The 18811-nt window shown below is 33.4% G+C and overlaps 1 protein-coding gene across 1 annotated transcript in view; it reads right to left on the bottom strand.

The window, feature by feature from the left end:
• LOC150088576 (glycogen phosphorylase-like) overlaps positions 1-18811 on the bottom strand; it is a 206463-nt gene that overhangs the window by 4817 nt on the left and 182835 nt on the right. Inside the window, exons 14-16 of the mRNA XM_090369579.1 lie at positions 15645-15866; positions 10458-10585; positions 6048-6182 (exon numbers count right to left, since the gene is read on the bottom strand). Of these exons, the coding sequence (XP_090225705.1) occupies positions 6048-6182; positions 10458-10585; positions 15645-15866 (485 nt within the window). The remainder of the gene's footprint in view (positions 1-6047; positions 6183-10457; positions 10586-15644; positions 15867-18811) is intronic.

Raw genomic sequence — 18811 nt, 5'->3', positions numbered from 1 at the left:
TTTGTCTTAACTTCCTAGTAATAAAAAATAAAAAAAGTGCTGGTTCCATTTTAATGAAATTTGTGATGGCTCAACAAATCTTTTTAGAAGTCAAATATAAAATTTCATCAAAAGTGTCCAGTCTAGAGTTTTATATGCAAATGGGCAGATATGATATACGTTAAGTGCCCCCTCCCCCCTCGGGTACACCACAAGTGTAATAAAATTAATATGCAAATGATAAACAAAAAATTTACATGATTAAAAGGCAGTTGAATTATACTGAATAAATATATTCTAAACAATTTCTCAAAGAAGAGTAACAAATACTAAATCATTGTAAGAGGTAACAGATCCCTTGTGGCTGTAAAAAACATTTTTAATTCTAATATCTATTTTAACATTTCAGCACGTGCGCGCACACACACACACACACACACACACACACACACAACAAGAAAATAATCATTAACTATGTTGTTTAGGAAGTAAACCATAATCAAATTAATTGATTATAACTTCTCGATTACACCCACCACAATCTGTAATCTAGTTTGAAGAATTATTTGAAATTACATGCAGATGGAATGGGCAAGCAAACATGAATGTCTTATTATGGTGACTTCAGCCTGCCCCTGGGAGGCACAATATGGCCTAAGTAGCCCTTGCACCAGAAAACACCACCACAACAACCTGCCCCTAAATGATCAGAATAAGTGGGAGGGAAACATGCCGTGGGAAACAATTTTTAAATAAACTAGATTATTATTATTTGTACCAGCATGCTATAGAAACTACTAGGGATAAGAATATTTTTGACCTCATCATTACTCACCAATCAGATGACATCACAAGGCTTGAAGTACAGGAACCATAGGCAGATAGTGATCATGCAGTAGTTAAAAGTAAAGGCACGGGTTTTAATTTCAGAAAAGGGTACTATGACAGTTTAAAGTGCTAAATGGCATCTATCAATTGGGCAGATTGCAGAGGGAGGGCAAATACATTTGAATTATGGAATACCTTTAAAGCAATAATCATTGAATACATGAATACCATTAAGAAAATATAGCAAGAGGAGGACACTGGGATGGATGAATACAGAGCTGGCCAGTCAAAGAGAGAGCAGAAAAAGACAGCATGTGAAAGTTACAGAGATGAAAAGTACTGAAGCCTACAACAGTTACAAGTTGATCTGTTATAGTACCACAGGTAAGGTTTGGGAGGCCAGGGCAGAGCATCAGAAAGCACTGCCTAAGAGAAGAAAGAATGGGGACAAGAACTTCAGTTTTGTGTATATGTGAATACAAAGAAGAAAACTGATCTGATTGGACCCTTGTATACTAGGTGTGGGAAAGTCTTAGATAACCCAGCTGATGTTGCTGATGAACTGAATTTTGCATCAGTTCATATTGCTTCTACATCATCAGTTTTTACTGACAAAGGACCCTTATGCTAAGGAGTGGCTGTGCCATATGAAATTGGTGATGACTTTATTAGAAAAATTTCAGCCTAAAGGTAAGTAATGCTCCTGGTGTTGATGGCATACCAGTAATTTTGAGAGAGGCAGCTAGAGAGTGTATTAAACTATTGCGTTAGATTATCAGGGCATTGCTGAACACAAGAGATTCCTTTAGACTGGAGAATTGCTAACATATCACCACCACCACCCATAAAGGCTGTTCTAAGAGAAAAGACAGTAGATACAGACCTGTTAGCCCGACAATAGTCGGGGAAACCTTATAGCCAATAATTAAGATAGAAATTTAGACAGAAAATGGCATTTTGAAGGAAAACAACACTGTTTTCCCTTCAAAATTGTTAAGGGGAAATCATTTTTAACTAATCTTTTGTAAATTATTTTTACCGTTACTCATGAGCTAGAAGTAGGGGACAGTTTCAACTGTTTATTTGGATTTTAGTAAGGCATTTGACTCATTCCCTCACAACAGGTTACTGGAAAGATTTTAAAATGGATTACGGAGCAGAAGGTTGTCATTAATGGATATTCTTCGGATTGGTAAAGTTAGAAGTAGTATACCCCAAGGATCAGTTCCTGGACCACTGTTTCTGATTTTCATAAATGACACTGACAAAGGGATAAAGGGCATGGTGTCAAAATTTGTTGACAATGTAAAGAGGGAGGATTGTTAATGATCAGTGCCAAGCAGTGCTCCTACAACATTACTTGACCAGGCTTCGGGAATGGTCTGAAAAGTGGCATCCCAATATATTGTTGAATGGAAAGCAACGAGTGTGCAGGAGCACAGTCAAGATGAAAGTACCAATTTCCTGAAGCCTACTTTTCTGGCCATTTGTTTCTAACAGCATAGTGCAGTTGCCATAGAAATGTTTGGTGGTATTCCTGGTTCACTGTTTGACCTTTCAGAATAGATGCATAATAAACAATACCCTGTGAGTCAAAAAAATAAATAAAAATAATTAAATATGCACGATCTTTTCATTTTACTGAAAATTGTATATACAGGCATACCTCGATTAACGAATAGGATGCGTTCCACGAAATTACTTCGTTAAGCGAAACTTCGTTTTCAGAGGTAAAAATACTATGGCCAGAATAGGGATACGTTCCTACGTAAAGAAAATGAAAAGCTTTTTTTCGAACAAAGAAAAGTTTTATTAAATAAACAGTCAACTTACATACAAAGTGAAATCACATTTTAAAATATGAGGTTAAAGTTGATTGTTTATGCTTTTTTTCTCTTTCATTTAACAATTGCCAATACGGAGTTATTGCATTTAACACTGATCGCTTAACTATAACACTTCTTCCTAAATCGGGATCATTTTCACTAAAAAAATTTAAAACGTTTTCAATGTCATTTAAGCACCTTTTTAAATCTTTGGTTGTTAACACTTTTTCGGCAGGAACTTCTTTAACTTCGCCTTCATTATCTTTGTCTTCGTTGCTAACAAGGTTTTCTAAATCTTCCACTGAAAAACCATCATCTTCTGCATTCAATAAATTTCTAACATCCTCTTCATCGACATTTTCGAAACCTATTGATTGAGCCATCTGGATAACTTCATTTCCAATTTCTTGGATGTTATTTTCTTCTTCTAGTACAACTTCTGGCCATATTTTGCGCCAAACTCCATTTAAGCATTTCTTAGTGACTTCTTTCCAAGAACTATCAATGTTTTCAATTGCGTTTTTAATGGTGTAGTTTTTCCAAAAAGTTTTAACTGTCATTTCCACTTTATCCTCTAGTTCAGTTAAATTGCTTAAAGTTCGACGCAGATAATAAGCTTTATATGATGCTATTACTCCCTGATCCAATGGTTGAATCAGGGAAGTTGTGTTTGCTGGAAGAAACACAACTTTGACAGGAATGCATGTGTCCAACGTGTTAAGATCAGTAGGATGTCCCGGAGCATTGTCTAACAACAAAAGAGCTTTTTCTTCAAAGTTGTTTTTTTGACAATACCGTTTTACTCCAGGACAAAAGTGGTTAACAAACCAATCAGTAAATAACTCCTTGGTAACCCACGCTTTTCTATTTGCTTTCCATATTACAGGTAAATTCATTTTTATGTTACCTTTTAACGCCCTCGGATTTTCTGAATGGTAAACTAATAGCAATTTTAATTTATAATCACCAGAGGCATTTGATCCAAAGAGTAACGTTAAACGGTCTTTGGCTGCTTTAAATCCAGCAGCTGATTTTTCTTCAATAGAAATGAAGCTTTTTGTTGGTAGCCGTTTCCAGAACAAACCGCTTTCGTCAACATTGAACACCAAATTTGGTGGAAAATTTTCACGTTCAATTATTTCCTTTAGTTTTTCTGGAAACTTATTTGCAGCTTCAACATCTGCACTTGCAGCTTCTCCTGTTAATTTTACACTATGAATCCTGGCCCGTTTTTTAAATTTCTCGAACCAACCACGAGAAGCCCCAAAGGTTTCCGTAATTTCTTCAGTTTGTTTAGATTTCAGGTGATTAAACAAAAATAATGCTTTTTCTTGAATCACCATTTGACTTAAAGGCATATGACGTTGTGACATATCATCTATCCACAAACTTAACATTTTCTCCATTTTTTTCTAAAATTGGATTCCTTAAGCGAGTTAATTTTGCCGCTGTAACATCTGTACAATTCTGAGCAGACTGTTTTATTTTTTCTGATTGACTTAGTATGGTTGTTAAAGTTGATTGCGCTAATCCTAAAGAATGTGCCACATCGGATTTTCTTTCGCCGCTTTTAACACGTCGTACGATATTTAGTTTAGTTTCCAAAGAAATTGCTTTTCTTTTCTTTGATTCTGACATTTTAATTAACTAAAACAAAAATATATTTCTATTAAAATTTACAAAATCTACGTTATGTAATGCTATAAAGAACCTACGTCGATTATTGCAATGCGCCACACTGAAACAACGTCAATCATGTAAACAACAACTAAATTACGCGATTGACACGCAAAACTGTTATAACAGACATGCCCGCAGCTCGGGAGCACTCGGGAATACGTAACGAGTCGCCGTCAGTCACCAATCGGATGATTGTCGGGCGTTGGCCTTAAATTGGAATATTTTTTTATGTTAAATGGGGCTTGAAATTGCGGACTTCGTTATATCGAGGCTTCGTTATCAGAGGTAACGTTAACCGAGGTATGCCTGTATATATATATATTTTTTTTTTTTTTTTTTATTGCCTAGAAAAAGATGAAATCTTCCAATGAGAGAACTGGGCCTTTTGTTTCCAGGTAATAAGCCATACACCCACTATTTGTCACCAGTAATTTTGGAGGGAAAATGTGGATCAGCAGTGGCATATTGATTAAAATATGATATGCAAGAACTTGCTGTTTTTTTAACTAATCACTGATCATCAGTGAGGATGCAAGGCACAAATGTGGCTGAAATGCATCACATTATCAAAATCTCTGTTAAAATTGGCATGTCACGTAAGAAATACCAATTTCACTAGCAACTTTGTGAATAGTTAAACATCAGTGACTCCTAATTGGATGTTGAATATGAATGGTTGATTCACTGATTTTTGAAGTTGAAGGGTGGCTAGAGTGAGGATCATCTGTAATAGACAAGCAACCCTCTTAATTTTTACACTGGGAGGAAACCACACTGAAAAGTCTTTGAATAGCATGAAGCGTCTTCTTCGAAAGCTGTTTTTAACATTGTGGGTTTCTGCATTTTTTCCTAATTTAAAGCAAAATTTGAGACAAATGTGGGGGGGGACACACAAACACAAAATACCTTCTATTTGATGCAAACTAATTCAAACTGACTGTAGATAAACAGGTGATTTGTGCATTATTATGTGCGGATGAGTCACAAGATGTTTTGACAAGTCAAAAAAACTTTGTGCACTACTGCGATTAAAGTACCAAGCTCCCAAAAAGTTTGGGAACTGACAACCTTTTCCATAAAAGATTAAGTTACCTTGTGGACATATACATGTATGTACTCCAGAAAAGATTAAAGAACATTAAATAAACTCAATTGAGGATCTGTGCATACCATTTTGAAAAGAGAATTTGATGTGCAGCACCAAAAAAAAAGAGTGGAGGTTATAATTATAAGCAGAGTAAAGAACATAGTTATATATGAATCTAGTACATTGTTTTGATATAGTAGACCAACTCATATCTGGAGTGGACACTCCATTATAATTTTTAAATAAAAAATAAATAAAAAATAAAAATTCAAGGTACAAAATTTAAGGATATAGAGAAAATGTGAGGCCACCACCAATATACAACAGATTTAAATTCTGTGTAGCTTTTTACTCATATTAAGCTTTGCAAACTGAACCAACTTCATATCATTGACTTACAATAACATCAGTAGATGCTCATCTTAATGTAATGTACTTCATAAAATACAAACTAAAAATTGCAATACATTCCATCTTTGGGGCTTAAAAATTGAAGAGAAAGTTCATCCTAGAACTCACTCCTTAAAAAGTTGATTACTGTATAAAATATCAAAATTCAGTTACGTATCACATCAAACTAGATTTACTATTACAGATTAATTTCTTTAATACTCTAATAATACATTTCAAATATGACAAATACTAACCTGTCATGGTGTAAAAGAACATTGACTATATCCTTGAACATATCAGGATTCTGTGGACTGAAATATCCATTGGCAATCTGATCTATACACTGTTTCAACTCAGAATCTTCTTTATAGTATTGCATTGCATTATATCTGGTAATAAGACAAAAAAAATATGTAACATATGTAATTATTTATCTGTAATTAAATAAATATGCATTTAATTCAAGATAATTTGAGCAAGAGGTTCATTTTTAGGTTTTTTTTTTTTTTTATGTGAACCCCAAACACAAGAGGTATTAGAACCTATAGTACTTGGTACCATGTTTGGGTTAAATGGGTTGAAGGAGAAGTATGGGGGGGGGATGCCGGAAACTTTGCTCTAGAGACTAAACATGGGTTTCACCACTTCAAGCCTCCAATAAGCAAAGCAGATACTTGCAATACATAGCAAAAATGGAGTGTCTTATGAATACATGTCTATCCATTGTTATGTCTGTTGAGTTTTATTACCTTAGTAACTGGTTTCATCTCTTCTTCGAGAGAGCGTGTGCTGAAATACTGAAATTAAATTTTTATATGCATAAAGGCATTTAAAACTTACTTTCTTCTTTAATACCCTCAAATATGTTAGAATGAAAAGTAATTGGCCTGCTGAAGAGTCTGAGGCTATTTAACTGGGAGGAAACCACATCCAAGCTTCTGCACACCTCATGGTATAACCTATTAATAGGGAACTAGCTACATGGCCCGCTGAACATATGAGGATAGGCTACTAATAGGAGGGAGGCTCAGTCAACCAAACTGGATAAATTACACAGAACACAATGAATTTTTCCCCCCCAACAGAGATATGTATTTTTTAATAGCAGATTTTTTTAATGCTGATTTCAAATGTGCAGCCTGTTTTTCCCTAACAGGAAAAAACAGGCTGGTCATTTCAAATCAGCATTGAAAAAACATTATCCATTAAGCAATATCTTGTAAACTGAGGGGGTGCCCCTCAGCTTACAAGATATTTCAAATTCTGGTTTTGGCATACTTACATTTTGATCCAATCTATCCATATTAGTTAGAATGCTGATAAGTTCTGGAGTGAACAGTTTTCTAGACCTTGTTGCAGTGGTCAGTTTCTAGACTATTTTACCTTGCCTGCTCCCTGCATATCAGACAGATATATAAAGCAAACTTCCCAGATAGATCAATCAATCACAGTTGTATGTAGGTTAACACTCCAAACTTGTGCTCTTCTGTTAAGTTTTTGATATACTGCAGTTGAAGTGCTTTTAAAATGTCACATTCAGTGCATTAATTCACCAGTTAGATCTTATTATATTCAGTGATTACTATTAAATCTCATAAACAGTATATAATGCCGCTATTAGAAAAATCATATGAACTTTATTTTTGCTGCAAAGTAAGACAGACATCAGGACAAGAAGTGGATTCCTTATATATGCTGCACTAATTCTGCTTTGCATCTCATTGGCTGGTTTCAAAAATAAAGTTACACTGCCATTTGTTGTTCCCATGGTGTGGGAGCTAACCAATCATGACAGTTACTGCTATTGTTTGCATAACTCAAACTGAAAGACAGAAAAAAAATCTGGTATCCAAATATCCCATTAGCCATTAAATTGATCAGTCTAGGTGTTGAACTACCTATTCCTCTGGGTTTCTGGAGGAACAGGTAGAAGAGGAAAAACATAGATGACTCAATGCAAACAATCCATACAAAATCTGAAAGAATATAATGCCCAGATCTAAACAAGCTTCATCTGATAACTAAAAGCAAATTAAATTATCTTTTGTGTGATTTAAATCTAAAGGTACAAGCAGAGTTTTTTGGATCGAGGCTGAAGGAATGGAATTTACTGTACAAATACAACTAATATCTGTAAATGGCTAAAAGAGATCTCTTCATATTACACTGGAAGATTCACTTCGCTACCACGATGATAGTGATGGACGGCTTCATGCCCTTGGAAGAGAACATAAACCTTAGGGATAGAGGCTTTTCTCTGAAATTAATTTTAAAAGCTATGCTACTGCAAAATGGAAACATATCCATCTATAATAATCAGTCATCATGTTGTCTACGTGAAATAATCTTATGAAAATATAGAACTTCCCTTAAGAAAAGTACAATACTTTAAATATAAGTGGCACACATGCAGAGATTTCAGAGTTATCAGGATCCTTTTAAGTCTACAATCTGGCTATGAAAAATATTGTTGCTTTTTGTGCAAGTGGGACAGTCAGCCATTCATTAATAAACTAAGATTTAGCCCCCTTGCAAAAACCTTTTACCTGGAAAGAAAAAAATATCATCCAAAGTGTTTTTATAAAAACTATCATGTGTTTTTATCAGTCTGCAGATCAGTTATTGAAAAATTAACATTTTGAAAGAGTGTTAAATCCATTGGAAATGAAGACTGGAAATCCTTCAAGAAAGTTTGTGAACATTTTTTGGGAAATAATATAGCAAACGTCTTGATTGAAAATTTATTATAAGGCTACCAAAATCTTGGTTGTAAGATGTTGCTAAAAACAGACTTGCTCCATTCCCATTTCAATGAGGGTTCCCTAAAAGAGGAGTTCTTTGATATCAGAAAGGGCCATTACCAAGAAAAGTTATTATTTTAAATATTATTTATTATTTCCATTTAAAATCGCCTTGAGCATTTCCTCCCAATAAAAGTGTTAGGCGATCTTTAGACACTTTAAATCCAGGTTGAGTTTTTTCTTTCTTAGAAATGTCTTCTGGAAGGCATCCTTTTCCAGAATCAACCAGTTTCATCCATGTTAAATATTTGTTGATCAGTGTATCCACCATCTTCGATTATTTTTTTTTAAAACATCAGGATATTTAGATGCTGCATCCTCATCTGCACTGGCCACCTCACCAGTAATTTTAACACTATGCAGCTGAACTCTATTTTTAAATCAATCAAACCAACCAGCACTCACACTAAATGTTTCTTCTACTTCATTATTTTTTCTTTCACTCTCTTAAACAAATTTAAAGCTTTTGTCTGAATGGCTGCTCTGCTAAGGGGAATGCATTTTTGATTGCAATCCTCAATCCATACAATTAAAAGACACTCCATTTTTATCATAGTAATACTTCTATTCCTTGTAGATGTTTGCAAATCACAAAAGACTGATGCAACGTTACATTTTTCTTTTATTTCCCCTGCGTGTTTTATAATATTCCATACCGTAGATTCAGGCATTCCGACATCTTGTCCTATTTTAGAATTGCTATGACTGCGTTCATATCGTTCAATCACATCAATTTTTTGCTCCAATTTAATAATAAGCCTCTTCTTTTTTGCACTCGTAGTGTTTTTATCTGAAGGAATCTTCCTTTTGGCCATTTTGTTATGTATGGGCACTTCTTAAAACAAATCACGAAAACTAACATATATTACAACAGGCAGTAGCACATGCACACGCGAAGATAAACAAGTGTAGCAGCGTCTAATGCGAGACTAATCTAATATAAGGCTAGCTGTGCTAGCCTCGCATTAACTGAATTTTGGTTTGCATTAAACGCAACCTAGTATCGTTATACAATTTGCACTAAATCGAATATTGCATTATTCGAACTCTCATTAATCGCGACCTAGCTGTATAATTTTACCTATACACCTGTCAATCCAGTTTTTTCTTCTTCCTCAAAGACTTGCATTCAGAGGACTGATGTTTTATCTGCAGGTCATAAAAATAAAACCACATTTCATAAAACCTCCTTTCACTACTGTTTTTAGAAATCCCAGATTGTAATCAAAATTTCAGTCAATTCTCTTGAAAGTTCATCTGATATGTTGTTAAAAAGTTGAGAAAAAAAGTTGCATAATCTTTTCATGCTTAAATTACCTGATATGATGGCATAGCAACTACCATATAATATTCCATCCTGAGAGGTTATGTTTTCAATTGTTAATTGACATTCAGTTCGAATAATACTTCTAACGTGGGAGTTAAGACTGTCATTTGTTGACTTATATGGTCTCTTGTACCATCGAAATTTTTGATAATGCTTTTTCAATATATACCTCAGTAATTATTTCTATGCTTTGAGGCTGATTCATTCAACAAGCAAATTTTATAAATATCAAAAGTGACATTCTATATAAAAAAATAAATAAATAAATAAAAATAAAATTTAGTTTCAAAAATAGACAAAAGAAAATCTCTGCACATATGCAACCTATTATAAAAAAATTACAGCCAATCTAGTTTACAAAATAAAAAAAAAAAAACTTTTTCTTAGCTAAAATAAAAAAAAATAACTTTTTCTTAAGTCAATATGTTCAATATTTTTAATAATTTCAGTCTTGAAACTTTCTAGTCGTACTCTGTATAGCTAGATAACATTTTCCCATATATAAAAATATCCAGATGTAAATTCTTTTGGCTCACCCTCTTCTTTTTAATTCTTCAACCTCATCTACAGTCATCCCAAAAATGAAGATATTTTCAGGTCCCATCTCTTCTCTCATTTCAATATTTGCACCATCTAATGTACCAATGGTTAATGCACCATTTAGCTGAAACAAATAATAATATACAATCGTGTTTTAAATTGTATAAATTTAGATTAGTATTTTTTCATCTTAAAAACAAACAACTGCATTCAATGCAAGATAAGTGATATTGAACTTCTTACCATTAATAAAATGTTATCTAGTGTAGTTACCTATTCATTAATCTCATTGTCTTTAACCCTTTCAGCAATGAGTTTGCTGAACATGTTCCTGCCTGGGGCAGTGAATTTTCCCATTAAGAGCTGGCTCTATGGAGTGAATTTATTCATGGAATTTAAGTTTTGCAAAAATGAAAATAGTTTGTACATAAACTGTTTTAAATGTAAATTTGTTCTTATGTTAACTTGATTGTCAAACATTCAAGTGAATGTTAAATCAATTTTTTTTTATATAATTTAAAAAAATCTTGACTTTTTTATGCAATAATATCCTTCAAATACCCAAATCAGAGGCTAACAACTGCAATCTCCTCTTCCAATTTTCAAAGCAGTTTTTATACTGTCATCTATTAAAACTGTATACTACTAGTTGAAAACACACTGGAAGCACAGATAAAAGATGGTAGCATACTGAAAGATATGTAAATTTGTATATTTACAGACATAGCTGAAACAAACTTGAAAAACATATGTATTCTTCTGTGCCCACACACTAAAACCATAGACATGTATGTATGTATGTATGTATGTATGTATACATACTGCTAAGGTATTTTGCTACTGTAACTGATATTCAAAAACAGTAAATTTCATAACTTCTGTATTAACAGAAGTATAAATGGCGTAATAGTGCTTTTCTTGTCATAATCAACAAGAAAAGCACTATTACACCATTTATACAGATAAATTTAAATTCATTATTTAAATATATAAATAAAAAATTTATAATTATATAAATGAACTGTAAAATTTCTTTACTTCTTAAATGTTATAATTGCTGCTATATTATTTTCAGTGAAAATATTTCACTACTTAGTTTCTCAAATAACTTATATATGAAACACAGCAAACATAATCTAAATGGATTATCTTTGCTACAGTATAACAGAAAGCAACTATAACTGCTTGGTAACACTTTCAATAAATAGTTACTGATTATATCATAAGATTTTTTTTTTTTCCCCATTCCTTTGTAATTTACCAATTTCAAAGTACTTATTACCATTCAGCTGTATTATATATAAAGTAAATTAGTATTTCCACTTAAAGTTTTATTAGAGTAATGACCGCTTAAAAAAATTTAAACACATAAGAGATGTTTGGAATTTAATTAATTAAATCATTGCATGTGGCATATCCTTTAAACCTATAATTTTCAGTTTCTATAATAATTTTTGCTAGTGTTAACAATATTTAACTTCAGGATAAAAACATTTTTTTATTATTATTTTTTTCCCCTTTAATGGACAACTATCATACAGTAATATATAGACAGCTGAGTTTGCAGACATTCATTATAGTAGTACATTATATTTAGATTTATAAATATATCTAAATTTAGATAAATAAATAAGTAGACTTTTAAGCTTGTTTACATTTCACAAGTGGCCTACTATTAGTAAATGTATATCATCCACCTATCAGTGAACCTGTAGTATAGCATGCATACATTTTATCCTCTCTCTCTCTCTCTCTCTCTCTCTCTCTCTCTCTCTCTCTCTCTCTCTCTCTCTCTCTCTCTCTCATATAGAGGAGATTTCACAAATTTTTCTGTTAAACTGTTTAATCTTCTTATCTGGTCAATGTAAACAAGAACTATTATGGTTGATTTACCTGACTCCTGAAAGCTGCTTAATAATATGATTTTAATATTTAAAGTACATTCATAACATCAATAAAATTTTCTACTTATACTCTAAAAGAGCTATTTTAGCAACCAGTGTGTAAAAATGAAAAAATGGCAACTCACTCAAATATTAACATCTAATGTTTAGCAAAAGAAGTTCAAGTACCAGAAATGTCTTAAGTTCTTTAAAAAAAAAAAAAAAAAAAACTTTAAGAAAGAGCTTATCTTTACATGTGAAATGACAAGTGTCGAGGGGAGCTGGGTTAGTTTAAAAAAAGAAACTGGAATTTCAGCTTAACGAAGGCTGTGTTACATCTAACTCTACAGGCAATTATGAACCATGTGAAAAACAAATAAAAAATGCATTACTAATATTATTACTTAGAATGGTTATGTAACTATTAAGCTTTTGTACCACAGCATACATAATGTAATCTTGTGTATAACAGAGGAGCAATTTTAGCAGCAATTCTTTTAATACATCATTTCCAAGAAGTACAATTAGAGATCTAACTGTACCCTTTTAAGAGAAAATAAATCAATACTCAATAAATCAAATCAATGTCAGCTTAACTTCTGTTCCAAGGAAAATAATGGTGTGTTTAAATTATTTCAATAAGTAATTCAGGACCATCTAGACAGGAATGCAATTATGTGGCAGTCATAGTACGAATTTTTTAAATGGTGAACTTGTCTGCCCAATCTGATCAGATAATATGATGCAGTAACAAAGGAACTGGATGCAAAAAATTTTGATATCATATACTTAGTTTCAGGAAAGCTTTTGATACTGTTGCACATAAGACTGCTGTACAAATTGGAGCAGTGTGGCATTAAGAGCATGTTACTGCTATGGATACAGGGAAGGTTGAGTGGGAGAAGACAGAGTGGTTATCAGTGGGCACTGCTCTTCATGGACTAACATTATTAGTGGAGTCTCCCAGGGTTCAGTTCTGGGCCCAATTTTGTTTGTTTTCTATATTTATTCATGATATTGATGAAAGTATACCAGGCTTAATGTCTAATTTTGCAGATGATACAAAGGTTGGCAGGTTAGTGAATGAAGTAATCAGGGTAAGCTGTTGCAACAAGATCTAAAAAAATTAGGCAGATAAACTTCAACTGTCATTTCTCAGCCTAACATTGATGCAATTGTTTGTTTGTTATTTGGTTTTTAGGAGCATTAGCAACTAAGGCCATATTGCTCCGGGAAATGTGGTGGTCATTCCCTGACCTTTCTGCATCCTCCGTATTTGGTGGTGACAGGCTCGAACCCCGGTCTAATCAAGAAGCGTGTGCTATGCACTGCTGCTCCTTCCCACCTGGCTACAGAGGCGCCACTGTGGAGTACTACACTCAAATAGTGGAAAATCAAAAATACCTGGAGGTATTTGTGCAGTCAGATACAAAATTCTCTCAGCAGCACAGAATGACATGGGATTTTGTCAATGATACTTGTGAGCAACTATTAGAATATCTAACCAGGTTAGTTAAACAGATTTTCTCTTTGGAATCTTCCATTTGCTGTATTTCCTTAATGGTATATAGGTACATATGTGTTCAAGGTTAATACAGCTTTAAAAGGTATACCATAATTCTTGTGTATTCATGCTCTGTGAGTTATCTTCCCAGTTGAGAGAGGCCATTTAGCACTTTAAGTTGTCATAATCTCCTTTCCTGAAATTAAAGCCCATTCCTTTGCCTTTAACAACTGCTACCTCTCTTCTCATCATTCAACTTACAACTCTGATCACTTCCTGCTAATGGTCCCTATGCTGTTAGCCCTAAATATCATCTGGTTCATGAGTCAAGTCTAGAATATTCTTGCCCCTCGTACTTTCCCAAACATGCTGATACAAATAACAGCTATATAAATGATTTAAAATTTTGTTCCCCATGGTGTTTCCCCTTTCACTTGCTCCAGTCAATTAGGGGGAAATTGAAATCATCCATAAAAGGACATTCACATCTGCCTACCCATGCCATTTGCATGTAGAGGCTTTCATCATAAGCTTCACAATCTGTAGATTACTCCCACTCTCATTATACTTTTGCTTCCAACCAGCACTCACCACCCATATTCCACACTAGAATACAACTTCTAAATCTGGGAGAGCTTTTATTGTACTTTGGCTGCCTTTAATAGAAAGCATGATCCTCCTCCACCATCCCTTTTATCATTCCTATCCTTCCTAAATACATTATACATGCCACAGTGAAATTCACCATCCCCTATTTCCAGGTAGCACCACATTTCCTTTAGCCGTATTATGTCAGTATTAGTTGTCCTGACCAGAAGCTCAAATTCATTTATTTTATTGATGATATTCCTAACATTACTGTATATGCAGTTAAGACTAAATTTTCTTGTACAGTTTGCTACCCTGAACACTCTTTAAAGTTATTTAAGCTTGTTTCCTATCATTAGCTTCTCATTCATTTGAAACACTGAAACCCTCCAAACATCCTGCTAATATCAGCTGTCACAGAAACAGACAAGAATTATTGTGATTTTGCAAGCGTTACTTTAACCCATACCATCAGCTAAATATGAATCTATATTACCATTATCCCAACTTCCCCGAACGCTTAAGGTATTCTCGGTGATACTGGCAAAAACTCTTGCACCACCTTTGTCCATGATTAGGCAGTATGTTTATTCTCTGAAACTTTCTTAGTTACAAGGTTGCCAATTTTAGAATTTTGTACCTGAATAAGCAAATGTAAAAATAATGTTTTAACATCATGTACATTTAGCATAATTCTTGTTGAAAAACAAAGTGCTACTGCATAGAACTTATATTTCTCAACAATAAAATTCTAAATTTATGTGATCCAATGTTGAACTTTGAACATTATGCCCAAGGTATACATCATTTTTAATTCAACAGAATCACAGTGTGATGAATTGGAAAGCCATATTACCAAATATGGCTCTACAGACTTATCCAAAGGTATCAATCAATTAAAAACTGTTCTGCTAGAAGAATGGAGATATATTTCTGTCAGTATGTCAAAAAATTTGTACATGTGTTCAACCTTATTAAAATCAAGTCTGTAAACTGTTTTCTTTTTACTTGTAGTAACAGTGTAATCCTCAAGGGTTACAACTAGTGATTGAAAATTCATGCAGTTCAAACTAGCTACCAAGAACATCTAGATACTATGATAACCAATTCATTTAAGATCTCTAAGAATTTTAAATGTTCAAATAAGATTTTATATATAGCATTTATTAAATATCAATCTAAGTTGGAAATTACACTCTGAACCTCACCATAAACTTCATATTCCCAGTTCCTGAAGCTTCAGTTCCTGCAGTAGAGATCTGTTCACTTAAATCAGCAGCAGGAATAATCTTCTCAGCAAGAGTAACTCTGTAGTTTTCCAAATATATAAGTTTCAACTTAGAACCAACAATGGGATCATTATTGATAATATTTGCCACTGCACAGATCAATTTGATTATCTGTTTGGCCATGTAGTAACCTGGAGCTGCCTGGAAAAAAAGGCCTGAAATTATTAGATATGTTAAAATATAAGTATTTCAAAAATTTTATTTATTTCTTACATTTTAATCAGATTGGCCATTAAAGTTCTATATTATTTAAGAAGGAAGATTCATGTATATGTGCATGCATGTGAGTAAGTTTTATCCCCAACAGCATTTAAAAAAATTGAAACACTACAATTCCACACCAAGAAACACACAAAAATACAATTCTGATTGAAGAATAACAATTATATTGAGTGGCTATAATTACAATTGAGCTATATTACTTTATATATAATACTAACACTATTCACCTGGCAAAAGTTGTTTAAAAATAGTGTTCATTATATTTATAGCAAGTTTGATCTGAAATGTCATTAGAAAACAATTTAGCTTTGATTTTTTTTAGGTAAATGAGGAAAGCCAGTTCCCCTCCTCCTTTTTGTGACTAATTTTTATTGAAGTTTTAATTTGCAATATTATTTCAATTGCCCTTGAGGCATAATCATAAATTTACTATTTTTCCTTTTGAGGGAAAGTGGCACATTCCATCAAACATCACAAATGTTTGGCAATCTTCTGTTAGGAAAATTTTCATGGTATAATCACCTTGCTTCTCTTGAATTTCCTCCAACACGACCATACATGAGGTGCATACCTGCACACTTTTATATTGCAAACTTTTAACTGATGGACTGTCCTAAAGACACGGTCCATCAGTATAAAAGTTTATCTGTGAAAGTGGCAGAACAGTAATTTCACTGGGGAGAATTATTACCTGTGAGTAAGAACAAATGCATGAGACGTGTATACCCAATACACAGCCTGGCAAGAGTGACTACTTCTCTATTTATTTGTGAACTGTAATTCCAAAACTGGTTTAGGTTTGAGATGCCTAAAATTATTAGGCATCTCAAACCCAACTATCTTAGCTGACTGAGTTTGCCATAACATCCATTGGGCTGTACATGCTTCATGTATGATAGTTCTATAGTCAGAAAGTGGCACTGGGATGTGCATCAGGTCTGTAGTCGTGGATTTTTGACCTTTCATTCCCTAGTATTTTAGTACAAGCTGGAATCCAGCAAAAATTGATAAAAGATGGATCCATTTCTTAAGGTATTAACTTCACTAAGTAAGTCTGTATAAATTATGTGATTAGACATATGAACTGAATTCTCTAGTGCTGATTTGATGGTGAATGTTTCAACAGTGAAATTACTGCACTCAGTTGAATGAGATCAGAAATGGAAGCAGCAGAAAGAATCACTGCTGTACCCACAGCTATGTCAGTTTTTAAACTGCTGGTATATAGTTGGGAAAAATTTGCATAATATTACATGAAGTTTCCTTATTTAAATCTACTAGGACTCTTTTCCCCAGCTGCAAAAATAACTGTCACATAATGGAGAAGTGGTCGATGGAAGGTCCACATTATTTGTTTCTTTCTGTATTCTATAAAGTGCATATTCCAATTTTGTGTAATTTAATTAGTCTGAGAACAAAAGGTTTGGTTGCTTTGGGCTTACTTCTGTAATGAATTATCCACTTTTGATTAAAAAGATATGGCCAAATGGGACGAGAAGGAACACCCTAAATTTTGGCTGCTTTATATACAAACTATAGACTGAAATATTCTGACAAAGTCACTGCTATGAAACTAAAAACTGTCACTGAATGAGCCCCAACATATGATTTCCTTCAGACAGACATGTTGGAATGTGTTTGCTCTGTGAGAGTGAGAGAGAGAGAGAGAGAGAGAGAGAGAGAGAGAGAGAGAGAGAGAGAATGGAGGCAAAGACTTCTCCACTATTTTTAGATTGCATTCTTTCACACAAAGTAACAATATCAGTGTTTTATTTTAGGACTACAAATGATTGTTGTAAATCACTTTCATGCATAATAACTCTGAAATAAAGCATTTTTGGACATATGCTTATGAATTTTCTTATTTTTGACCTTAGAATGCATCCAAGAATTTTTTGAATGCACTTTTTTAAATATGCTGTATTTAAAGAATACGTTCAGCCTGCCCAATAACATCTATAAAACTAAAATATTCAAAACAGCAATAGTTAATCAAAAAAAAAAAGGGAAGCCTTGTAACATAAGTAGTTCTGTGGGCTGATTTTCACAGTCAACATTAGAAGTTTGTAACACAGCTGTGAACAGTTATTTTTATTTGGTTGCCAATGAGGAAAAAAATGTTACAACATTATTATCAAAATTTAGCATGGTAGTGCACATTTTTTGTAATGTAGTTGTCAAGGTGTTATTTGTCAGTCATTCTGTTGAAGCAGCTATATTCCTGAAAATTTCAAAAGCATTCGAGAAAAAGGTAACAAATACGCAGCAAATAAAATCTACTTGCAAAACACTGAAATAGAAACAGAAAGAAATTATTTTTGGGATCACATTCATTCCAGATTAACATTGTATTGTATTTCTTGGAGTTTGTGTGACTTGTAACAGTTGTGAACCATCCAAGCAGTCACGAATATTTCCCCTCTGAATTTAGCACTTCAGCCATTTTAGCTCATTTCCCATTTTCTCCATGTAAAGAGTTTCATTTCACTCATTATTATTATTTTTTATTTTTTTGATATTTCTTAAAAGTGCTGGTAGAAGAAACAAAATTTCAACAAGTGCATGGTGTCTTTTGTTCTGTGTCCACTGTATACCTAGTTTGCATACTGCAGTAATACTGTAGTAGAGGCAAACTGACTCACTAAATAGCAATCTTGGATGTGTTCGTTCTTGTGTCTAGTTTTTTTCAGAAAACTTACTTAGAGAAATGCTTTATTTGTCAGCATCAGCAGGTTTGAGCCACTGCCAACTGGTTTTGTCTTTTTTCACAACAAACACAACTGAAATCAAATACCCACAAGCAGAGTGCAAATAAATAATTTACTACTTTTTTTTTTTTTGACACATGGCTTCTTTAATTTTAC

Source organism: Mastigoproctus giganteus, chromosome 3 (assembly GCF_048544385.1).
Source record: "Mastigoproctus giganteus isolate SK-2022 chromosome 3, ASM4854438v1, whole genome shotgun sequence".
Lineage (NCBI taxonomy): Eukaryota > Metazoa > Arthropoda > Arachnida > Uropygi > Thelyphonidae > Mastigoproctus > Mastigoproctus giganteus.
Note: the sequence above shows the minus strand (reverse complement) of the source record. Positions and strands in the feature narration are given on the sequence as shown.